The 21,110-nt window shown below is 52.5% G+C and overlaps 1 protein-coding gene across 1 annotated transcript in view; it reads right to left on the minus strand.

The window, feature by feature from the left end:
* CHSY1 (chondroitin sulfate synthase 1) overlaps positions 1 to 11,028 on the minus strand; it is a 66,621-nt gene extending 55,593 nt beyond the window's left edge. Inside the window, exons 1-2 of the mRNA XM_040569687.1 lie at positions 10,605 to 11,028; positions 2,213 to 2,708 (exon numbers count right to left, since the gene is read on the minus strand). Of these exons, the coding sequence (XP_040425621.1) occupies positions 2,213 to 2,708; positions 10,605 to 10,903 (795 nt within the window). The 5' untranslated portion in view covers positions 10,904 to 11,028. The remainder of the gene's footprint in view (positions 1 to 2,212; positions 2,709 to 10,604) is intronic.
* Positions 11,029 to 21,110: the final 10,082 nt, after the last annotated feature.

The raw sequence follows: 21,110 nt of genomic DNA on the forward strand, positions 1-21,110 counted from the left end.
TCCTCGCTGGTGCTGCTCAATGGGACGTGCAGGATGAGAGGGGGAAATTCGGGTTGTCTGGGTTGGGATTTTGTGAGGCCGAAGCAGCTCTGCCTGCTGAACCTCGCGCTGCAGCCGCTTCCCTTTCGGTGGGAGCTGTGAAGGACGCCGTGCCCTGGTGCAGACCAACTCTTTGCTCCACCAGAAGCTCACTGAAACACAACGCCTTGCACCGCGCTCACAGCCGCCTGTTAGTTGACATTTGGGAACGTACGAGGCACGGAAAACGTCGCTTTTACCCCGAGCTTCTCCTACCACAGCTGTTAGGGCAGCTGTGTTATTTCGCACGGCTATTGGTTCATCTTAAATAAAATACTAGGCGCATTTAATCAAGTCGTCTGGGCAGTGAGAGGACCACACCGAAAAAACGGAAAGATGACAGGTTTTTCAGCTGAAAACCCTCGACTGGATGAGAGCAGGGCTGCTCGTCGCAGAAGAGGCGTGCTTTTACCACCCAGCGTCCTCCTTCCCTCCCAAGCAGCAGAGCTTTGGCATCTCACGTCTTTGCACGAAAGGACTTCACGGCACTTGGGAGCACCCAGCACTACGGATAATTGAACAGTGGCTGACCAAACGAAACTGATTTTGAGGAAAAGCCCAACCTCACCCTGTCAGACATCATTCCTAGTGCAGTTGTTTGCCATCATTAGTTATTTCAAGCCCAAATGGGGTCGGATTGACTCCAAGGGGTCTTTGGCAGTCTCAGCAGAGCCCAGGTGCTGGCCCGCAGTAAGCTCGCAAATGCCCCATGGGAGAGGCATTCACAAGGAAAGTTATTCCGATTCGGAACGGCTAGAGTGAAAATTTTATGCTGCCAAAAACGGTGGAAAAAACGTTACTGACTTCCTGCTAAGGGCTAACCACGACACTGGCACTGCATAAACCAGTTCCAGGTCGGTAAGCTGGGAATGTGGAGAGCGGCTGGTAGTCCAGCAAGCCCTCAGGACCGACAGATAGGAATAAATTACTGCAGCTGGAACCCTCCTTCCCCTTCCACAGCGGCCTTCCTGTCACCGAACTGTGAACTGAAACGAAGCAAGAGCTCTCGGGGGCAGAGGATTCAGTAAACACATCAAGAGTTCAACACGAGTCGCTGCTGGTAAGAGCGAGGCAGCAGCAGCACCCGTCGGCGTCCGCGACCACGGCTCCTCCGTCACGCAGACAGAAATCTCCCTCTCTTTACCACGTCTCCCAGAAGCACAAAGCAGCGGTTGTATGCTGGCCGTAAACGCTTGCATAAAAAGATAAACTGTTCGCTCTCTCTTCTGCTCTCACCTCCTCTCTCCTCTCTCAGCGAAACCCCCGGCGTTTTCCCTGGGAGGAGCGTTAGGAAGCGCAGCTCGAGCCCAGCAGGTGGTTTCGATCAGACAGTCTGTAAACACCCAGGGCTCACTTCAAAGGGCGCAGAGGAGCGGGGCAGCAGAACCCCTCCTCGCCCCTCGGAGGAGCCGCCGGCCCCGGCACCCCGCAGCAGCAGGAAGCTGCGGCAGAAACACTGCCGAAAGCAGCCTGGGGACTCTTGGGTTTTTTTTCCCCCCTCGAGGTGCCAACTCCGCAGCCACAACCGCGTGGGCAGAGCGGGAGTTTCGGTGTAAGAGCAGTGGCTTGGCTCTGCTGACATCAAGGAGCCGCGCGGCGGGCGGGCGGGCGCAGGACGGGGCTGCGTGACGGTGCCAGCACCGATGAGACATCTCTGCAGCGGCTGTGGGGTGGGAAAAACTGCCACTGTCAAGGCAAACATCTGTCAGCCTGGCACGTTTGAACCGCGGCACTGGGAGCCTCGATTTTGCACGCTGACACTGGGACACAACCAGCTAAAAGAAAGACGGCTTGAGCAGTCAGGACTGCAGGGACCTGTGGCCACTTTGATTTAGGTTTATTCCCTTTGTGTCTAAATAAAGATACCCGTTATGAGCGCCGAACGTTCCTCCCACCACCCCGGCGTGCCTAATTGGCCTCCGCTTCCCTCCCCGCTTCCAAGTTCGTGTAGGTCTCTCCTGGGGCGGCGCTTGTAAGAAACGAGAGTGTACAAACCGTACGGCTGGGACCGTCAGGTGGCAAAGGGAGGCGAGCCCCGGAGCCGCTTCTGCACGGCCCTGCGGCAGCAATCCCCTGCTGCCAGCCTCTCCCTCCCCCAAAACACCCCCCTCGTCCGCCGCCCCCTCGTCCTTACCTCGTAGGACCAAACGCACTGCACTCCCGCGAACCTCCGCACGCATCTCCCCACCTCCACGTCCTCGTGGGTGGTGTACATCTCCCGCAGGCACTCGCCAATGTGGGGCACCATCCTGCGCAGCACCTCCCGGCTCATGATCACCCCGGGGCCCCCCATGCAGAAGTTCTCGCCCGGCTCCAGCGCCAGCTTCCCCATCTCCTCCGTGGTGCCCAGGCCGGTCTGCCCGAGAAAGAGGGGCTCGCTGCTGTTCAGACTCCTCAGGAAGTTCTCCAGTTTGTCCCCTTTGATGTAAACGTCGTCGTCGGCTCTCATGAACCATTCGTATTTGTCCAAGTAGTGGTCATGCATGTATTTGAGCATCATGAACGATTTCTTCTGGGGTGGGTAAGAGTCATCCACCCCTGGAAGCGGCACGATGGGGATGGGAATGGAGGTGTCCGAACCCTCGCTGGAGAAGAACTCGACCTTGCCAGGAATGGTTTTGGACCAGGTTCTAGGTTGCAAAAGACAACGAGAACTAATTGAGCATGCAAACAGAGGCAGGCAGAAAGCGCTACCCAGCAGAGAGAACTCAGAGCTGCACCTCATTTGCTTTACAAATTTTCTTTTTGAACGCCTCGAAGGGTTATTTTTTTTTCCCATGCAAACAAGGACACTCGCATTGCACCCCGAGCAACTGGCTTAACACGCAAAAACATCTGACAAGGCAAGCACCTGAGCACCGCTTTTGCAGCTGTAGCTGTAAAAAAATACAATAAGAGCAGTTCAGTAGTGGTGGGCAGGGTTTCTTACACGTACTTGGTGTTGGTCTAACAGCAAAGCTGAAGGGAACCAAGACAGGCCAACGACTCATACGACCGGGTTTAATGCCTCAAAAGCTTCCCTGCAAGCTCTTCAGCATCATATCCACCTCCCACCTCCCCTAAGCACCCCCCAAAGCTCAAATACACGTTCAGAAGTACTGACTTCCAAGGAGTAAAGAGCCACTAAATTTCACGTGAACTTGTCAAGGGCCAGGATCCTGTGGGAAAGCAAGCGAAGGGCGGCTCCTCCAGGTGCTGCAAGGCTTCGGGAAATGCTCCTGGTTGTTTGCAGCCACTGGAGAACCCCAGGAACAATAACCCCAAAAGGCTCTATGCCAGCAAAGGACTGGTGTAAAAGCAGACCTAGGACGTTGATGGAGAGCACGTAACCCAAGTGGTGAGCTGCGGCACGTCCAGCGGCTCTCCTCACGCTTCGGGCCGGATTTTAGCAGGAGGCAGGTCCCCAGAAGAGGAGCCTGCTCGGCACGAAGCAGCACGGCGACATCTGCTCCGCACCTTGGTGCTCGGCTCTGCCAAACCCGGCCCATCCGCGCGGGGACCGCGTTGACACGGCAGGAAGAGCCGCGGGACTGCTCCGCAAGACAGACGGCAGAAAACTCAGCCTCCTCCGGGGAGGACTTCCAGTCATGTAACCCTTTTTGCCCTAAAAAAATACGAACTTTGAGCTTTCAGAGCCATTTCCTCCAGTTCTAACTTCGAGAAAACAGAGTTTAGGTGTCCTTCACAGGAACGTACAGAAAACTATTTTCATTGATAATGGACAGGTTTTACCCCTTTTTATAGGGATAGGAGAATATTTTCTCGTTACGTTTGGTGACTTTGCTCAGAGTCTCATCTGCATTCGGAGCCCAACGTGGAAGCACCCTCGAGGTGAAGGACACAGCACCTCCCATGCATCACTGTCACTTTCACCAGATGCCTCCCAGCACGGCTTCCTTGCCAAAAGCTGAGCAGATTTTGGGCAGCGCAAACCATGTGCAATTCAAAAATCGACAGAATTAGCTCCCGCACCGACTTGGAAATCTAAAAATATTTCAGAAAAATTAAACCTTCGGTTTGCCTGGGAAATGCAGAAGCATTTAATCGGGACTGAACATCGACTCTGACACCTTAACAGTTACACACTGCCCCAGCTTTGTGTAACAAATATCATACAATTACTTTAAAAGCTTTGTCTTCTGGATTTCTTACTCATAGGGGTAGTGTTCTGCTGGAAAAGTTTAGATCCCGACGTCCCACAAGAGCACACGGTGAAGTCAATGGAAACATTCCTGATGACTTCCCAACAGAGGTGATGAGGCCTTTAATCATCGGTGATGTAATTAACGCGTGGTGCTCCTGCTTACGGTTACGTTCTGGCAAAGCACTGAAAACTGCCCCTTTTAAAACAAGACTAAGTTTTACTGTTTATTTTGACAGCCCCCCCCCCTTGCATACAAATACCGGGGTTCAAACGAAAAGGCTACGTGGAAAATCGTTCTTCCCATAGCAGCGCATGATCTAAATGTACAGGCTTCTTCCCCAAAAAGCAGGTTCTCGATGCGTTCCAACTTCAATCTCTCATTTTTAATGCCCCCGATACCCTGAAAGATCTGCCTTTGTAAGGGCTGGGAGCCACAGACAACGTGGGATGGCTTCTGCCAGCCCAAGTTTTATGTCTTTTCTGGCCTCTCCAGCAGTGGTCTTCGCTTTTATTTATGTATTTATTTGCCTCCCCGCCTTGTGTTGGTTCCCGGTTTAAATTTCCTCCCAGCTCTCTCCCCAGCTCCCCTCCCCTGGGGACCCGCTGGAGCATTGTCGGGACAGAGCCCCCATTCAACGGAGGGGGAACAAAACGCATGTACGTCCGTAAACCCTGGCAGATTTGATTTCCAGCCCTCCCGCTGCCTTAAGCCCCTTGGCTCAGGGCCAGTTTGGCCCAATCTTTTCTTGGACCCGGTCCACAGTTCAGTTTCATGCTAAAACAGGAGCCCAGCGCAGAAATAACCCCAAGACCAGCGCTGCCTCGGCCCGACGAAGCCCCCGTTCGTTTCCTGCGGCAGCACAATTCCCAGCTCAAGATGACTCGCTGGGAATTTACGTCCCCAGCGTATGTTGGAACCCGGACAGATGAAATGTGCTCCCCCACCAACAAACTGCCCGAGCGTCTGTGGCAGCGTGAGCGCTGCTCCTCCGAGGCTCAGACAATGGGAGCCGCCACGGGCTGCTCCTCGTGCCCAAGCCACAGCTCGCTGCTTCGTGCGTCCCCTTTTTAGGGAAAGAATACAAAAAGAACAATTTGTTCAGGAAACGTTACTGCACCTAGGGAAAGAAGCAGAACCACAGACTGTAAGGTCGCTGTAAGCACATCCTTCTGGCCCCAGCCACCAGCAGGATCGAGGACTGGTAAATGCTGGGATGAATTCGGATCAAAGCTGCTTTTTTTTCTCTGACACTGCAAAGAGGCAGACCTGGCTCGGCCACAAGCGATGCTGCAGATCCACGTGTTACCGGCTGAATTTCTTGCCAGCCCTCCCATCTTTAGCTCAGTTCCCCGTCTCCGATCTCAGGTTATGGGCAGCAACCTGACCTGCTGGGCTCCTTGACAGAGCCCTGCTCTCAAAGCACCACCTTCCTGCTTCGGCACTCGCTCCCACCGGCTGATACTGCTCTTCTGGCCAAGGCTTCTCCAAGGGAAGATTTGCAGAATGCATCTGCAGATGAGTTCCACGTTTGATGACAGTAATAAGAAAAAAATAAAATATTTTTAGAGAAACCTGGCACCCTCCCTCCCCTCCCGTGGATTCCTGGGTCACCCTCGGTTGTTTAAAGGAACTGCAGCCCCGGTGTCTCTGCCACCAGACTCCTGCAGTGGTCGCCTCCACTGCAGTCACCGCTGGTGGCCTCGGCCAGCTTCAGGTCCTGCCGTGCTCAACCCGGTCCAGAGAGAAATATCAGGTTCTGAACACAACCGATACGTGCACTGCGCCGGTCATTTAAAAACCAGGCAGCTCCCAAGCTTATTTCCTTGGTGTAATCTGAATCGGCTCGGTTAAACGGGAGGACGTGCATGAATCAGGACAGCAAGGCTCTCTGTTACCTGCCTAGGAGCAGCGCTGGAAACACGCGGGACATGTGCGACCTGGTTTCTCTCGGTGCACTGGGCACACAACTCCAACAAACTAGAAGCCAGCACCGACAAGAGAAATTAAAATGCAATTTAAACAAACATGTACACATAAAAATTAGGCAACGCTTCCGTAGAAGAAACCTCTTAGCAGAGGATGTTGGGACTGTTCCAATGTTGTTGGCTAACAAGTCAATTTTATCGTCCCTTAAGTGGCTGGATAACAGCTGGGATATCCCATGTGCACCTTCGTCTGAGCAAATCACCAGCAAACTGGATGCAAAGACTTTGACAGAGCTCTTACAGGTAGCTGTGCACTACAGCACACTGCGTGCACAAAGATAGTTCTAAAAAATATATACACATCTATTAGAAAAGGTGACCACTACTATAGCTTCTGAGCGCTGTCGTAAGTAATTTCTTCATTTAAAAGTAAGCTATAAAAGCACAGCTTGGAGCAGCACGGATCTGGAAAGTTGTACCTTCAATTTCCATAGTGTTTATTATTTATTTGAATTACCTTGCTTTATCCTCAGCTCTGCAGACTTGGCAGAAACAGCCTGCTACCTTACGCAGACAGTGCCCCCTTTGTAGAGACCCGAATTAGAGACAATTACAGAAAAATGTGTTTTGCTTTTGTCCGCGCAGTTTGGGAACCTCCCTTAGAAGAGACCAGAGAAATCCCTTTAAGTTTGCAGAAATGGTCATCTTGTGTAATTAACCTGAAGAAAATCGTTATTTGTGAAGAACTCAGCGCGATAAGGGACCTACAGGACTTGCTTCTCAGACACACATTTCAAGCAAACTTCATGTTTAATTAGTGGTAGCTTTGCACAATTGTTCTTCAAAAGCCCAAGTCCCATCTTTCCACCAAGATTTGCTACAGGGGGATTTAACAGAGAACCTACGCAGCTTCCACAGTTCCTTAAAGTCCTTTGAATTAATGAGATGCCAGGTTTCTGTCCCTGGGTACGCACGGATTTTCCTCGTGGAAGAAGGGACAAAAAGGGATCCATCCCCTGCAGGCAACTTAATTTCTCCACATCCCCCATGCACCAGTCGATCCTACTTGATTTGTGTCCTTCTGTCCCATGAACATTCTCAGAAATGTTAGGAAAAAATCCTGTTTCCTGCTAGGAAAGCCCAGGTACGTCATCTTTGTGCCAGATGACACAGGAGCAGGACACACAGAATTCTCCTGTGGCACTGCTGATATGCTGAGCAAAACACGTATAGCTCCGTCACGATGTTCAAAGTCAGTGCACGTGAATTCTCCCAGGAGGTGTGAACGCACACTCCGCAATCCATCTTCCCACCTCGCTAGTGACCAGAAAACCCCACAGCCACCACCCGACAGCTAGCCCTAGGTTCTGAACTGAAAGGAAGCATGAAAATGTGGTTTGCATTATAGGCCAGCAGCAGCTAGAGCGGGCTTAGACAGATAATACCCACGCCGTGAGACCCCAAATCCTCCTGGCTGCCTCTCACCTCGCCTCCTCCAAGCGCTCGGGTATTGAGACTCCGGCGCAGCCTGCCTCCCCTGGGGCAGCGCGTCCAAAACGGAGCCACCCCTCGAGCTCGAGAGAGGGGGTTTGTGGCACTTCGTGGTGCCGTGGGGACCGTCCCGAACCGGGAAATACCATGGCTCTGTTCCTGCAGGGACACCGGGCAGTCACACCGCCACGGGCAAGGCAGGCGCGGTGTCGGATGCCAACCTCTGACACCCAGCCATCGGCGGCATTCGCACCGCCGCTCTCCTTTCGGGCTTCCCTGGAAATCTAGTTGCTATGCAAAACAAAAAAAAAAAAAAAAAGGAAAGAAAAAAGGGTTAACTGCTCGGTATTTCTGTTCTTGAGACAGCAGGCTTAAATCTTGCGGGAGGCTGCTTAGCCCTTATTGCCTCTCCTTCCTGTAGCTCTTTCAGGACAACTCCCCTCAACTGCAAAGCCATTAGCACATAGTGCTGCACTTTCCCTGAACCCCAGCCGTACTTTAACTCCTTCCTGCACTGCTCTTTTCCTGGCTATTTCGCGCCCTTTGATGTGACACCGCAGTTTCTGCAGCCGCATTTCGCCGGCCTTCTCGAAGGGAAGCTCCTCTAACCTGGCTGTCAGATGCAATCACCGCCGAAGCTACGAATCCGCCCTGCAAAAAAAAAACAACCTGGAGATCTGAAGCTTATTTCTCTGCCTCGCAGACTACAAAAGCACGACTGTTTCAAAGGGCCGGCGGCTCCTGGAAATCCAGCAGGCCCGCTTTGCCTTGCAGTGGTCATTTTGCTCGTGATTGATGTTCAGGAAGTGGATTGCTTCCCCTCTTGTTAGACCCTATGTGGATTCACAGCAGCGAGGATCAGCGAATGCTTTCCGCTCTGGCCCCTTTTAGCTCTGCCCGTCAATGGCCTTTGAGCCGCGGCAGCGCGGAGGTATTCAGCCCCTGAATCCCTAATTCCTTTCAGCGGTATCAAGGCTCTGCACACGCTGCCACCCCGGGAAAGCCTTGCGAGCAGCTTCCCGTTTCGCTCGCTGTGCCAGCGATTCAGCTCCCCAGGATGCTTTGTCAGTGTGGTAATCCCAGCGATTGTCTGCCGGAGCACTTCATGGCAATCAAAAGCCATTTAAGATTTCAGGTTCGTCTTCCTCTTCCCCCTCCCCACCTTCCCCCAAAGACGTCTTCCTGTCACCAGGACATTAGCTCGTTTCTGTTACCAGTAGCGGGGGAAAAAAAGGCGTTCAGCCCTACCGCAACGTTACCAGCTCTCATTATTCGGCCCTTCTGAGAGCTGAAATCCCCTCTAGAGGTTAAACCAAAAGAGAAGCACAATAAAAAGTGATGCTCAGCCCTCCTTCCCGGGCCTGAAGGAGCCCGACTCGCCAAGTTGCATCTTTAACTGTTTTATTCGTGTACAGACGTTGCAGATCTGGTTCTGAGCTCTCCTCAAGCACGGGACTGTTCAGCAAGCACGGGCAAATCCAGGTGCGAGAACCCTTCCCACACCAGCACGGGAAAACATCCAGGACTAACACCCATCTCCGGACAACGTCGTGATAAACCGTCCTCTCGGGGATTCCTGACACAAAATTTGGTGGCTGCTAGACCGATTGCTCTGCCACAAAACCTGCTACGTGATGTCCCAACATGACTCCAGCCTTCCCGTATGTAAATGGGAATTGCAGGGCTCGTGGGATTTGCAATCCAAAGTGCTTCATCCCACACGGTGAAGAAAAATACAGAACCCTGAAGAAACACATTCTTTCACCCATTTCAAAGGATCAGTCACACACCCTCTGTAACTTAATTACAGGTCTACTGCCGAAAGAAGGCATTAAGTCTCCATTACAACCGTCTTTGGTGCACAATACGCTGCAGATTGCCCAAATTAAGCAATTTGACTGCGTTTGGTGCTGATATGAAGAGCTGCCCCTTCCCAAAGCCGGGGCGGGCAGCAGGAGGAGACGGCCCGTCCATGTCCATCCCGCCCTGCCCGACCAACGGGGCCACGCGTTTCCCAGCGGGGCAGAGAGGCGATGGAGAAGGCTTTCCTTCAGCACAGGCACTGAGGGGATGTTTTATGAGGCAAAGACCCGCCCCGGAGCCCCTGTGGCCTGCTCGGAGCCGGGCTGACATTTCCAGCTCTTAACTCTTTCAGACTCCCGGAGCGAGGGGCGTATTTCGGCAGGGCCACGTCTCCGGCACGCCAGGCTCCGAGGCTGAGGGCTGAAGCCCCGTCTACACGCCGCCATCCCCATCACCGGGGTCCACGGCACGCCGTGCAGAGCACAAAGGTGTCCCCTAATCCCAGCACGGTGACCAGGAGCGGGTTCCTGTGCCGGCTCTACCTGGTGCAGCCCCCGGCGGAGGCAGCGAGCGGAGGCCGGCTTCACCCTTTGTTCCCAGGCGCGTTTGCTGGGGCTCCATCTCCTCGGCTCGGCGCAGGGTTGGGGTGGGTTTTTTTATTCATCCCCCTCTCCGGCGCTCCCCGAGCTTTTATTTTTAAGCCTTTTATACATTATTACAGCTAGTCTTAGAAGGGGAGGATTGCTGTCTTTGGCAGGGGAGTCGCAATTACTCTTTTCGGAAGGGAGGACGGCCTTTTACACGTTACCACAATTACTCTCTTCGGAAGGGGAGGACGGCAGCGCCGTGCCCGTGTCAGGCACACCGAGGCGAGCGCTTCGCCGTCCCCAAACCCCTCGGCGACCACCACCACGGTCCCCCGGGGCCGAGCACGGAGCCACCCCTCAGCGACAGGACTGTCCGTCCATTTGTCCATCCATCCATCCATCCGTCCATCTGTCCTCAGGGCGCTCCATCCCAGCACCTCAACCCCCCTCAGCCCCACCACGACCCCCCGCCCCCCCCCCCGGGGCACCCCCTCATCCCTCACCCCGCGGGGCTCAGCCGCATCCCCGTCGGCTCTGGCCCCATCACGGAGCCTCCCCCCCTCGGCCCCTCTCACCGGTGGGCGGCCACGGCGCGGCTCCTCAGGTACTTCTGCGCCGTCATGACCCCCACGAAGAGGAAGCTCCGTGCCTGCGGGCCGGGGCGGCGCGGCTGGGCGGCGGCGGCGGCTGCAGCAGCGGCAGCAGCAGCGGCGGCGGGGGGCGGCGGGCGGCAGCCCACCGGGCGGGCTCGGCGGGGCCGCGCCGCCGCCGCCAGCTCGGAGGCTCGGGGCAGGACGAGCCGCGAGGCGAGCACGAAGCCCAGCACCAGCCCCAGGAGGACGCTGAGCCAGGCGCGGCGGCCGCGGCCCGCCATGCCCAGCCCGGCCCTGCCCGGCCCCAACGCAGCCCGGCGCCGAGGCTCAGGCCCCGGGGCGGCTCCCTCACAGCCCCGCCGCCGCCGCCTCCTCCTCCTCCTCCTCGGCCACCGCCGCCGCCGCCGCCAGCCGCGCCGAGTCGCCCAGCGCCGCCATGGGGGGAAGGGGAAGGGACGGGAAGCGGAGGGAAGGGGGCGCCCGCCTCCCCTTCCCCGGCCCTGCCCCTCGGCACAGGCGCCGTGTGCGGCCCGCGCCTCGCCGAGCTGACCGGGGCGGCTGGCTCCGCCCGGCCGGGAGGGGGCCGCCCGCACCGAGCTCCCCGCTGAGGGGACGGGGGAGGAATTGGGGTGAGGAGCCCCGGGGGGGTGCGGAGCCCCCCCGGGGATGAGGAGCCCCGGGGGGGTGCGGAGCCCCCGAGGGTGAGGAGCCCCCGGGTGCAGCAGGGGATGGGCTGTGAGGATTTGGGGTTTTTTTGGGTGTGGGGTGGGAGCTGTGAGGTAAAAGTGAGGGATGGGAACCCGGGGGGGGGCTGAGGTGGCACAGGGGGTGCTGAGGACTGGCACCCGGGCAGGACAGCCGGCACAGCCCCGGGATAGAAACACTCCGTTCCCCCTTCTACACCATCAAGGATCAAGCACAGATAGGCTCCAGTTATCCCCACACCACAAAACACCCCCGGGACACAGCCACACGGCCCCGTCCCACAGCCAGGCCCCCCTGGCTGCGTGTGGGGCCAAACGCTCCAGCCCCAGCTTCACTCCATGCCGTGTCTCCGTGCCATGTCGTTTGCCTGCTCAGCTGCCCAGGGAAGAGAAGGCCCGGGCAGTTCTCTTTTCCCACCTTGCTAATTAAAGCTAGCAGAAATAGGTCAGTCTGTTTCCATCCTAAGGCCGTAAGGACTGCTCAGCAGAGGGAAGACAGGGTGAAGTACTTCTCTTTAATCTGTCTGCACTAACTCTCCGCATGCGTTTCATCTGCGGAGTGCTTCGGCTTCAAATAGTGCAGCCCCAAACCCTTGACATTTTCAAGCAAAAAGCCTGCAGCCTTTACAGAACAAACGCAGCTGGTGCAGCCCACTGACCGTCCACTTATCAGCGTGGTTTCTTCCCCTTCCTATGCAGTTCTGCATCTCCCCTTGCCAGTCTTTCCCTTTGCATCTTTTACAATTTATTTATGTCATGGTGTCATCCACAACAAGCTCAGAAAGTCTGTTATTGAGCAAGGACCGTTGTGAAAGAGACCACTGTGCCAACCTTCAGTGACGCAAACCTGGGCATTTATGGTGGATTTTTACAATCCTCCTATGGCGTGTCACATTTCTGGGAAGTGGCAGGTAACATTACAATCCAATCGTTTAATAAATGCTGATGTGTCTTGAAAAAAAAACGCTTCTGCATGGTTTTATTGGTGCTGTGATGTTGCAAGCCTGATACTGAGGTCAGAACCGATGAACTCTTGCGATGTCAGGAGCAATGAATTACCCGAGTGCCATGACAATTGATGGCATTAAACAGAAATAAAACATAAATGGAAGTGGAGAAGAAATGCAAGCAAATAAACAAAAGAGCAGGAGGTCTCCTTTCGGCTGCCAACAGGCAGAACCCAGCAGGATCGCGTGAGATGTTCGTTTATAGGAAGAGGAAGAAAAAGACGAGAACTAAAAGGCAGAAGGCAGGGAAAGTGAAAAAAGCCCAAACAGGAAGAGACAGGAGGTAGGGAAAAACCAGGGGAAGGAGAGGAGAGGAGAGGAGAGGAGAGGAGGAGAGGAGAGGAGAGGAGAGGAGAGGAGAGGAGAGGAGAGGAGAGAGGAGAGGAGAGGAGAGGAGAGGAGAGGAGAGGAGAGGAGAGGGAGGAGAGGAGAGGAGAGGAGAGGAGAGGAGAGGAGAGGAGAGGAGAGGAGAGGAGAGGAGAGGAGAGGAGAGGAGAGGAGAGGAGAGTGGAGGAGAGGAGAGGAGAGGAGAGGAGAGGAGAGGAGAGAGGAGAGGAGAGGAGAGGAGAGGAGAGGAGAGGAGAGGAGAGGAGAGGAGAGGAGAGGAGGAGAGGAGAGGAGAGGAGAGGAGACTCGAAGGGAGGAGAGGAGAGGAGAGGAGAGGAGAGGAGAGGAGAGGAGAGGAACTGCTTGGCGAACACCAGCCAGAAGGCGGGAGGGGTTTCCGAGGCTGAGATGGTTTGCCTTCCAGAGCCGCAGAACGTGGGGAAAGGGTTAAAAATGCAGCACTAGCTTGGGTGCAGCGAACGTTTGCAGTTTCCCAACAGTTCTGTGTTGCCGCCAGGCAGATAAAAGAGTGGTGAAGATCCCCCAAAAGGGCTCCTCAAAGGCTCGCCAAGCATCCTCGTGCCGCACGGAGCAGGGCTGCGCTGCCACCACTGCCACCTCGCCACCACTGCCACTGGCAGAGAGCAGAGCAGGCAGAGCCCCGCGGGCTGGGCCTCGCAGGGAGCTTTGCTTTTGCTCCGACAAAGCCAGCACAAAGTTGTTCATCTGGAAACTTCTTCTGGGGAACGGGGAGTGGGACCCAGCATCCACCTCAGTTCATCCCCATTAAAATGATCCCAAACCAGTTATAACTCAAAATCCCTTTGTGCTGTGCAGTGCTCTCCATCCCTTCCACAGGGGGAAATCCCCACCCTGTCCCCACTACTGTAATTCCCTTCTACCTCTCAGGATTTAGTGTTTTACTATTTTTTCTGTTGTTTCCCTGATCCCTTTCCCCTGGGGTTGCCCTCAGCCTGTGCCACTCTGGCTCCTTTACTTTCAAAAGCTTTTTTGGTGAGGGGCCTTGCCAAACCCTGCTCCTCCTCTCTCCCCAAATAAGCCCGAATATCAGGTCCTAAAACTCAGGAAACCAACAGATGTTGAAATTAAACTAAGGAGGCCTTTCCTCCTTTCCAAAAGGAGGAGATGTGGCAAGTCGGTGAGCAGGAACAGGATTACTCTCGGCGTGCTCCAAATCAGCAGGAAAAATCTCCTGATTCAAGGGAAAGACACTGTGGCCTGCGAATTACAGGAAAAGGCAGAGCTAGTGTGGTTAAAAGGCCATAAAAAAAGAAGGGTTGGGGCTGAGGAGCTGTCAGCTGGCTCCTTCCCATGGAGGAAAAGAAGTTAGTCATCAGAACTGAAAGCGCCATGCGACTTCAACACACATGGAACCGATGAAGCGCAGGAGCTCGCAGAACCGAGGGGAGCGACGCCGAGGGGACACACGGCGGCGTTCGGAGCAGGCAGGGCAGTGCTGGGGACCCGGCTTTGTCCTCTGCAGCTCTCCAGCACGAGGACGCTGCTGCACCTCCCGCAGCGGCGTGACACCAAGCCCGGCTCACGTGGCGTTGCAGGGCTTCAGTTCTCTGCTGCCCTGGGGTTTACTTTGGCGTTTTCCCACCTCCCCGCGCCTCCCAGCGCGATTCCGGCCCCGCAGCTCGCAGGGGAGAGCGCTTGGGAAGGGGAAGGGGCGCTTGGGCAGTGTTTTAACCAGCCTTTAAGCCCTGTGAGGGGAGGCACGCTCAGACTTCTCACCATGGCAGGACTGCGAGCAAAGCAAGATCCCGTATCACGCTGCCAGCTACAGGGCTGAGATGCCCAGCAGGACGGAGATCAGGCAGCAGGTGAACCCAAGCTTCGGCTCGCATCAGGGAGGCTGGCTGCCCTCCGTCCTTCACGGCAGGTACACAAATACCTCCCACGCACAGGCTCCAGCCTCTGCCTGAACAAACACCACTGCCCTGACGTCTGAGGCTCAGTGAAGCTGTAACCAACTTCATCTCGGGCGTGCTGCCGGCGAGAGATGCCCCACTAGCATCCCGTGCTGGGCTTCGGCACTGCCAGGGCTCGGTAATCGCTTCGCCCAGGGACCTGGAGGATGCTGCCATGAAACATGGTCACAGCACAAACCCATCGAAAGAGCCGCAGTTCCTTGTGGCACGGAGCAGCTCTGGACACCGCAATGTCCTTCCAGGCAGCACCCAGCCACGCGGGCCTCCCCAGGCACAGCTACGGTGCCTCACCTGATCTCATCATTTTTTTTTTTTTTTCCATTATTTTTATGCCAAAATCGAGTTCAAAAGTGGCAGATGCGCAAATGCCCGTTTCACTGCTCCTGCCCCCTCCCCTGTTCTTGCATAGGGCAGCCGCTGTTGCCACCATAGGGTTAAAAACAACAAAAAAAAGCAAATTCAGGGAAATTTTGAACAACACAGGTTAGCTCCTCCAACACAAGTAAAACCCTACCCTTACCCTTGGTGGCCTAGAGTAAGTTTTAAATTTTTGACCCAGAAAGCTCGTACTTCACAAACACATTTAAGTGCCTTCCTCTATTAATAGAACATTTATTTTTAATAAATACTTGACGCTATATATTCTTGCTACTATAAACTAAAACGCAAGGTATTTTTCTAATGTAACTGCGTACAAGCATAAACAGGCATGCTTTTATGCAGCACGTTTTCTATTCCGCACGCAGTTTGTGGGATTGCTTGAGGAAATTTCTCGAGGACTCTCAGAAGCCTGAAGAGGATGCTCGCGGTGCGTGCCCCACCTCCGGGCTCCCATCCCACTCGAGATTAGCACACGGACCAGCCAGGGCGAGCACCCTTGTCAGACCCCAGCAGTTTAGATTCACATTCAGAGTAACAAAACAGTAATCCTCTTTTTTAAATGCAAAAAAAAGCCACGTACTTGACGCAGTGAACTGTTTTGTATGCTTGCAGAGTAAATGTCATCCTTTTGGAACAAAGGAGCAGGGTAACAGAAGAGGGGCACTACCCTAGGTAGGAAAGACAGATGATTTTGCATTGCAACCGCTTTTTCCCACCGGTTTTGATCTGTGATATATCCACAGTAACGACCCCACTCACAGGATGTGCCTTCTACGTTATTACCATCTTCACCATATTTTAAAAGAAGAGTTAAAGAAGTGAACTAGTTTGCCAGTGCCCCAGAAACTCTAGTTATTAACGTTCCAGTACTTAAACCGATACTTTCGAAAGTACCCAGACACTGGAAAATGAGCATACTTCATACATTCAAGGTAACAGACTCATGGTGGAAAAAATCTCGCTGGGCAACCGGCAGCATTTGTCTTTGTCACGGTATTTCCAGCTCCGTTGCATTTTCCTGAATGATGCAGAAACTCCTGCCCCGGTTCCAGCACCCACTTTTTTCATCCCCATCCTCAACTGGTCCCGACCCGGACCAATCCCAACTTCTCCTCTTCGGCTGAATCACTCCGGAGACACCCGCTCGAGGGACACGCAAACGCCACCGGCTGCTCCTCGCTTAGAAAGCCAGGCCAACATTGCCATCCCCCGGCTCAGCACCGCAGTGCAGCACCGCAGCTCCCCTCCCGCAGGAGCCCGGCCTGCAGCCACCCTTGGCTGCTCCCTTCCCGGCCAAGGAACCTGCCCCAGCTTTTTGGGGAGCAGGAGGGCAAGGGAAAGCACCCCGCTCCCTGCTCCAGCCTCCCCTCCGCAGCGGGGGCGCTTTGTGCTGCACCAAACGGCTGCTTTGCAGCACGCAGGGGGAGCGCAGGAGTTTGTAACCCGCTACCCCCAGACCAGTCAGCAAAAAACACTGAAAAAGCCTAGAATGTGTATTTAAATCAAGCGCCAAGATGACAGATACCTAGGAAGGCGAACAGCTAACGAAGCGGCAAGTACGTTACCAAGAAGCAGGGACGTTACAAGACCATGTTACTCTTCAGTAAGCAGAAGAAGCTTTAGGATCCACGGTTTGAGTGGGTTTTTTGATTGCATCACGTAGGGCAACCTCACAGTAGCTCCCCACTTTAAGGCATGCAGGAGATTGTGGGACTGGACTAGATGATCGTTCAAGGTCCCTTCCAATCCCTAACGTTCTGCGATTCTGTGAAAGCACCAGAACTAGACTGAAAGGCCCCCGAGTTCAGGATATCCATTTTTTCCTTCTGTTCTCTTTAAATAGATTTTTTTAAGTTCTTTTCCTTGCCCTCCCTACCTCAGTGTTGCCCACGGTGCCAGCACTGAAGCTGAGCTTGGTAAGCAGCACACAAGAATCTTGATTTGCAAACTGTGGCAAACACGGAGGAAGGAATGAAATTATTAATTTACCACTGGAGATCTTGCTCCGTGCTGAAAGTGCCTTTTAGCAGGCGTGTACTTCAAAACAAAAGCGATCACAGAAGAAAGAGGGATCAGAGCTGCCTGCCAGCCCGCCACAAGAGAAATCTGCGACAAAATGCGTGCACTCACACGCGGCTCACCACCAAAACTGAGCCGAGGAGACCTATTCCATTGCAGCCATCGGCTGCTTCATAAAAACTCATGGAAGTTTTTGAAGATGCTGGCTCTGGAGCTGGGAATATAGGCAGGGTGTGTGTCAGGGTTGGAACAGCTGGGCTGGAAGCTCACAGACATCCAGCTACAACAGCGCAACCGGGCCAGGACACCACCCAGCCAGCAGCCGTATGCTTTTCCTTTGCGGTTGCAGAGCTGTTCCAAAAGCTAAGCTTTCATTCCAAAAAGGGGAGGAAAAAAAGAAAGCCACATCTTCAGCCTATCCAAGCCTAGCCCAGCTTTTTTTCTACAGCTGGAAATTATATAGTTTCAGTGTTCAGTGATAGCACGGACAGAAACGCGCTGTGGCACGCTCCCGGCTAACCTGGCCACCAAAAAGGTGTCGCCTTGTAGCCTGGACAAGGTCAGAGATCTCCCAAAGCGTGGATGTGATCTGACGGAGAGATGTGAGCTGATGTGCAGCCAGGCTTGAAAAACCGCTGCTGCCAGAACTGGGAACAGCCTCGCTGAGTGCAGGAGGCATGAATTAGCGTGAGGATGGTTCAGATGCAGTCGTTAACCATAGCGCTGCTGGCAAAACATCCCAGAGTTTGCCACGCCGAACGTCCTCTCGTCCAGAGAGCTCTCTGAACGCAAACGCTCTCTTTAATCATCTTCCTAGGGAGGGGGAAAGAAGACACACAAAAAAACCAATCCAACCCAAACACCTGAACCGAATATCAGCCCAGTCCAAACATGAAACCTGCCTGTGTACAGAGCAACAGCTGAGCAGCCCAAGTCCTTGAGTTCCAGAGTTTAGAATCAAAATAACACAGGTCTGCATAAACCACAGTGACAGACATCTGTTAGCTCTGTCGTTACACACCTACAAAGAGTCTCTGCTAGGAGAGCAGTTCCTTTCCTTGCAGAAATGGGTGATCATTTTCATTCACAAGATCTTTGAACAACACACAGGCGATTCTGGGATGCCTGGGAACAGCTCTGCTAACAGTTTTCCTGTTTGCCCTCAGTCCCACAAGTCCGTCTTCTGTTGTTCATTATTAGAAATTTCCAGTGTAAGAAACATTTCTGTTTGTTAACATCTACGTATGCAACGCATTATCGCTCTTAGAAGCTTTTCTTCATTTTAGTGTTTTTGAAAGGCCCAAGTAAAGCCAAATAAATTTTGAGTGACGCGGCTTTGGTTCGATTGTAATTCCAGTACTCAGTATTTCTTGGTGAAGATTTAACAGAACAATGCACAGACTAAACCTCATCAGCAATTTAAAGAAAACAAAACCCTCTGTTTCTCCAGCATGTAACTCATCTGAAAGGCAATGAAAAATACTTACCTTTATTTCTCAACCGACTAACACTTACAGAATGTTTTCGTACCTCTGTACATCGGTTGACTCGGGATTTTTCAATACCCAAGACAGATTTACTGTTCAGCAGCTGAGTACCATTACATGTAGCACGTTAACACCATTGTATCAGCTCTAAGTTTATCTATTTTCTTCCAGATAAAGGTATTTCCAGAACATCTGCATCAGTAGAGTAAGAGAGTTCTTGCATAACTGCTGTAAATGGAAAAAAAAAAAAAATCTCCTGAAGGCTTTTTAATATGATCTTTCATAATTTAAAGTTCTTGGGAATTCATACCAAAACAGGAACAATGGATTTATTAGAGGGTTCACTTTCACCTAATGCCTTCTGCATGCTTCACTCTTCAGCTGTAAAGCAACAAGCAGCCACGTTTCCATACTTGTTTGTGGTCAAGGGAGGACTTTCTATTTGAAGTCAGAGGAAAAACTCTTCCATCTGTTTGCATAGTTTGTGAGCCAAAAGGAAAAGTCTTACAAACTGAGGTTCTTGCTCCCACTCTGTTCAATAGCTTAGAAGTGTCTGATCAAGAAAAATTTAAGGACTTTAGGGTTGGGGAAAAAAAAAAAAGAGGGAAAGTTGAAGTTTCAAGAAATATGTAAATCACTTTGTTCTCCCTGGATACGTCTCAATATCTTAAGAGTTGGGCAAAAATCCATATCCCAGCCCCAGCCAGAAGCTAGTCTTGGGACACAGAGAAAGATTAGCATATACTCAGCCCAGACCTGCTTATTTATGCCTTTGAATGCTTTTACTGAGCTAAATCAACCCATCTTCGCCACTTCATCAAGACAAGGAATTCTGTACCTTTACGACAACAATCTCCCACGGCTCTTTTTCTGAAGACACCACCTCAGACTGTTGCCTATTTCCCCAAACAGAAGGGGAAAACGTTCCCCACAGGCACGAGCAAGATAACTTAGCCCTCCCCCGGATGAAGATCTTGAAAAATATTTCCCCGCCTCTATTTTTTTCTGCCTTATTAAAGAAGAAAACCTGAAGTTACATTCTGCACTCTGTGTTACAACAATGGAAATTTAAGGTTACGTATCAAAATGCACAGAAGCCAGGAAATGAAAACTAGTTTCCATAGGAACGTTAATGGCCTTCTCACTTCATCTTCTACATGCATTTTAGCACACACTTCATAGGTCTAAAGTAAAAGGGTCTTCACTTTTCCATTTCATTACTCGGCAACTTTAAAACTCCCAGGTAATGTGCCCCTGCTACATTTACAGTCATAGAAAATCACGGAGGATCGGGCGACACGTAGAAGGAGCAGTCTCCATATACATACGAGCAGTGTATTCGGAGCTGGCAGTCATCACACATACAGACGGACACAAATAATCCAAACACAAGCACTCAGAGACAAGTTTTCAAGCAGCCTTAACCTATCCTAATAAAATACTGATATACATAAATGCCTACATGCAAGCTCAACAGAAGCAGTCAGACACGCACGTGTCATGCGCTAACAGGAGCTGTTACACCCTTTACAATGCACAGTTTGGATTTCAGGCATTTTCTGCATTCTGTGCCAGAGAGAGTACCAAGAGGATGGGAGGTTTGGGAAGTTTATTTCTGATGACCAACTCTATTTTCTGTCCGCGCTGCTGGATATAGGCCATAAGGATGAAGACCAAACATGCTTCTGTTACTTACTCCTCACAGCCTCTCACCTGACAACATTACGCATTTGCTAGTCATAGGCTCTTTTCAGCCCCCCTGCAGCCCACCCCCCAAAGAAAAGGAAAGAAAAAAAAGCTTTTGTGCTGCACGGGCTGACAGCAAGGTAAGAACACACCTCAGCATCTCGCCAGGCTACTCAGGGCAGCGGGACAGCCGCGCAATGCAGCCAGGCTCTCATTTCACACCCTGAGACACCTTTAGAACAGCAAGTGGAACACGGTAAGTTCTCAGCGATCCTGAGGTGTAACCCTGATGCTGCATGGCTGAAGCTACGCGCAGTCCTGCTGCCCGGAAACAAGGCACCACACAGGTCTCAGCACAGTTCGTGGCTTCTCTTTTCCCTTTGAACATCTCGCAGCTCAAGCTGAACACGCCTGTGTAAACCCTCCTCCACAAACCATATTTGTCAGCGGCAACTTGAAAAGAAACCCTCTGCTCTGCTAAGAGCAAGTGAGTTTGATACAGATCTTCTTGATTTGGATTCAACTATATATAGCTGGAGAGTTTTACAACTATTAATCCAACCTACCCCACTTCTGAATCACTTACTAGGGGTAGGGAATGGAGAGTGTCACTTTTTAAACTTGAGGAAAATTTGATTTGGTCTTAACCTGAAGAGGGTTCTTCTAGGAATCATGATTTGGAACACAGAACAACCAAATAAAACAAAACATAAAAACAAAAAGAACCACTTTAAAAAAAAAACACCCCAAACTATTGTTTATGGTGCTAGCCAAAATCATTTCATTTGATCTCTCATATGTTTTGCTTTACACATATATACAAAACGCTTTAGCGTTTCACTTTATATACATTTATTGCCCTAGAACATACGCCTTCTATAGAAAAGATGCCGTAGAAAAGCACAAGATTGTAAATACTAGA

This window comes from Cygnus olor, chromosome 11 (assembly GCF_009769625.2).
Source record: "Cygnus olor isolate bCygOlo1 chromosome 11, bCygOlo1.pri.v2, whole genome shotgun sequence".
Lineage (NCBI taxonomy): Eukaryota > Metazoa > Chordata > Aves > Anseriformes > Anatidae > Cygnus > Cygnus olor.